Genomic DNA, 3,580 nt, shown 5'->3' with positions numbered 1-3,580 from the left:
TGAGTTCGAGGCCAGCCTGGTCTACGAAGGAGTTCCAGGATAGTCAGGACTGTTACACAGAGAAACCCTGTTACAAAAAAAACTTTTTTTCCCCCTCGAACACTGGTGTTTTGAGAATTTCTTCCCTGAAGAGTAGTCAACAACATCTACCCCCTCCTTCTGGGGTTCTAAGAACAAAGACCAATGGGGGAAACCAATGAGTTCACTGGAGCACCGGTGCCCCAGCCCCTGAGGCCAGGTGCAATTAGGGCAGAACTGCCTCCAGAGGGCTGAGAGGGGTGGCGGGATTCTCAGATGAGGGTCCAGTGACCCTCTTCTCTGCATCTTTCTATGGGGGAAGTTAAAGGACTGCTGCAAGCAGGTGCAGCTAATCTGAAAGCGGCTGTTTTGCCCCGCGGACTGCGTGGTACCAAGAGCAGGAGGAAGAAAAAAATGTAAAAGGATAACCTACGAAGGAGCATCTGACCTCGCCCCATCGGTCCAGACAAGTTGGGCAAGACCAGGACCATGCGTCTACAGGGTGATTTTCCTGGGGGTTTACCTCCTCACCATTTCCTCTGTTTAAATCTTCCTAAGCATCCCGAGAGCTCAGTGCACTCTTGCTGTTACGAAGAGCTGTTGGTACTGCATCTGACAACAGTAACTCAGGCTTTGGGTTTACAGTAAAATGGTTTTTCTTGCATAAATGGCAACAAAACTGACTTTTTAGCCCAGCAGTTCTGGGTTTATGGTTCAGCCTGGTATGATGTGCACACCTTTATTCCAAGCACGTGCGAGGCATAGGGAGGTGGATCTCTGTGAGTTGGAGGCTAGCCAGGTCTACATACGGGATTCTGGGACAGAAAGAGCTATATAGAGACCTTACTTCAAAAATAAATACAAATTCAGTTTTCTTGTGCATTTAAAAAAGCTTCCAGGAATCTGCCATGAATTACAAAAGTCTTGAGAAAACTGCCTTTGGTTCAGACAGTTTTCCAAATTTTTGCTTAATATATTTGTATTAAATATGTTACTGAGCAAAAAAAGGACACACAGCTACCCACCACGGTTGGTAAGGGATTTATTACGTGGCTGGGGGAGGTCTTCCCATTCTAAAAGCAGAGAAGCGCTTTCCACCCCTTACCCAGACCAGTGTTTGCAGCTCTGACCCATGGCTGCAGCCTCACACTGTGAACACCTTCCTTTCAGAGTTCCTCCATCCTCCAGAAACAAAACTTTCATTTCAACTCACTAGGTAACAAAGGCATATATCCCAGTTTCTGCAACATTTGGTAAGCTTGCAACAAAAACCATACATAGCAGCATGCTGCCTGCCAGAGACCAGGCTAGCCTGGGCAAGCCTTGCAGGAATGCAGTTTTCACATATGACAGGTGGAGTTGCACCACAATGAAGGAATCTCATTGCTCCAGTTTCAGACTCTGGATCTAGCACAGGAAATGTCTCTTGGAGTTTAGTAAATATACAAATAGAAAAAAAAAAATTGCCTTAAGAAAACTTCACAAATGACTAAGCATCTGAAATGTTTTTATCACAGCTTTTATATATTATAAAGCTCCCCCACCCCCAGGAGTCCTGAATGAAACAAAACCTAGTCACTGTCATCTGATCCGTGCTCTGAGCCTCGGTCTGAGGCCTCATTGTTTGAGCCCTCTGGTTCTGATTCATTTCCAGAGCCTTGGCCAGAGCCCTCATTGTCAGACCCCTGCTCTGACTCACGGTCCGACTCTGCACTTGGAGAAGCTGGGCGAGAATCATTTTCTGAACCTCCGGAAGGGCTTCTCCCAGACTGCACAGACTCATTGTCCGACTGCTCGGAGCCAGAGCGCCTTCTCTTTCTGGACGGCTGGTCACTGTCGGAATCCTCATCCGACTCCTGTCTTCCCGACCTCGGAGGGCTGCCCGCTTCGCTGCCAGACTTGTTCTGGTTGTCATCTGACTCGCTCTCGGAGGAGGCCCGTCTATTGGGCCGCTCATCATCGTCGGAATCGCTGTTGCTGTTCCTGGGATGTCTGGAGGGGAGAGGCGTGGGTGAGACACTAGAACACTCAGCAGCACTTTCTGCTATGGGACATGCCTGGTGCCGGACATGGGGGCTCCTGTGATACTTGTTTTTTGTGCTGTTCTGTAAATGTGAGCTTTTCAAAAGGGCAGAGGGTGGGAAGTCTTCAGCTGGCCATATCAACAAATCCTAGGCACAAAGGTGAAACACCAGCCCTCTGATGGCGGCTGAGGCTCAGGAGTCCTAAGACTGAGACAACAGGCCACTTCCTGTCCTAGAACATCCATGTCAACAGACACCCAGAGTGACCTCGCTGCTGTTCTAGGATTTGTGAAGGCACCAGGTCTTCACAAGGCTGGGGTTAAGGATCATCAGCTTACTAGCTTCTGACCCCACATTCCACTGGGGGAACCTGAGGCAGCAGGAACTGGTGGACGGCCTCCTGGAGCTCCAATAGGTTAGAACCATATGGCCACTGAGAAGCTGCCTTAGACATCTTCCACAGCTCTGGCTTCCATGACACATTTTTCAACACGACTCAGACTAGGAAGGGTGAGGGAGGTGAAATGCGCCACTCCCTTCAGAAGGGAAAACATCCCTGTGGACTGCAGAAAGGCTCCTGTGCCCAGCTGGAAAGAAGGAACCCTATGTGCACTATCTAGGCCAGGCCACTCTGAGAATATGGAGATGTGACCAAGAGGACAGCACTGACATCCACTCTGAAATCCAGTCTATATCAGTGGGTCACTTCATTCAGCTGTCCCAATACTCAGACCCTCTTCATGATGATTGGGACAAGTTTAATTGATGCAAACGGCACAGCAAACTTATTTATTTCTAGTCAGATGCCTTAACTGTGGGCACAAGCCTGGCGGCAGTTCAGCCTCACAGCCCCCTTCCTAGGCAATTCTGCACCTCTTCCACTGGCCTTAGACCCTTCACCAACAGCCCTGGGGACAGAGTGAGGACAAGGGCCAACAACAGAGACAGAGAAGAGGATGCAGAGGGCTGGTCAGTAGCCACTTTGGCTTCCTACTGTTAGAATTTACCCTGGGGAAATTCTTGCCTTCAGCAGATTGGGATTTACATGCCATTAGAATTTACGGGGGGGGGGGGTTGGGGTGGGGGGGGTGTTCTTACCCTTCATCGGCAATTTTCAGTTTATCCTCATCTGAAGAATCATCACTCGATGATATAATGGCTTTGGATTTTATTTTTCCCTTCATTGAAGGAGGCAGGCGTTCTGGCTTGGGCTAGAGAATGTCAAGCATGGCCCATTAGTTGAAATTCTCATGTTATTGGGACATCTTATTAGACCAGGTTTATTATAGCAACAGAATCAACAGTCACCAAAGAAAACAAGCATTTATGTTGGAAGAAGTTGCAGAATAAGTATACAGCGGCACCCCATCAGTCTAACACACACACACACACACACACACACACACACACACACAGGGGCACAAAGACAGCTCTAGAATTAAAAGTTTTCTTCTTCTCTGCTCTTGGTGGACGGCGCTTTTTTGGTTTGGGGCCATTTTCTGTTTCATCATCGTCAGATCCCTCTTCTCCCTTCTGAG

At 48.5% G+C, this 3,580-nt stretch overlaps 1 protein-coding gene across 1 annotated transcript in view; it reads right to left on the bottom strand.

Annotated features, from left to right (window-relative positions):
* Nucleotides 1–1,523: 1,523 nt before the first annotated feature.
* The window catches only part of Ctr9 (CTR9 homolog, Paf1/RNA polymerase II complex component), a 27,509-nt gene continuing 25,452 nt past the window's right edge, over nt 1,524–3,580 (bottom strand). The window contains exons 24-25 of the mRNA XM_005351001.2: nt 3,141–3,253; nt 1,524–2,010 (exon numbers count right to left, since the gene is read on the bottom strand). Of these exons, the coding sequence (XP_005351058.1) occupies nt 1,590–2,010; nt 3,141–3,253 (534 nt within the window). The 3' untranslated portion in view covers nt 1,524–1,589. The remainder of the gene's footprint in view (nt 2,011–3,140; nt 3,254–3,580) is intronic.

This window comes from Microtus ochrogaster, chromosome 8 (genome assembly GCF_000317375.1).
Source record: "Microtus ochrogaster isolate Prairie Vole_2 chromosome 8, MicOch1.0, whole genome shotgun sequence".
Lineage (NCBI taxonomy): Eukaryota > Metazoa > Chordata > Mammalia > Rodentia > Cricetidae > Microtus > Microtus ochrogaster.
The sequence above is the reverse complement of the archived record's forward strand: the minus strand, read 5'-3'. Positions and strand labels throughout refer to the sequence as shown.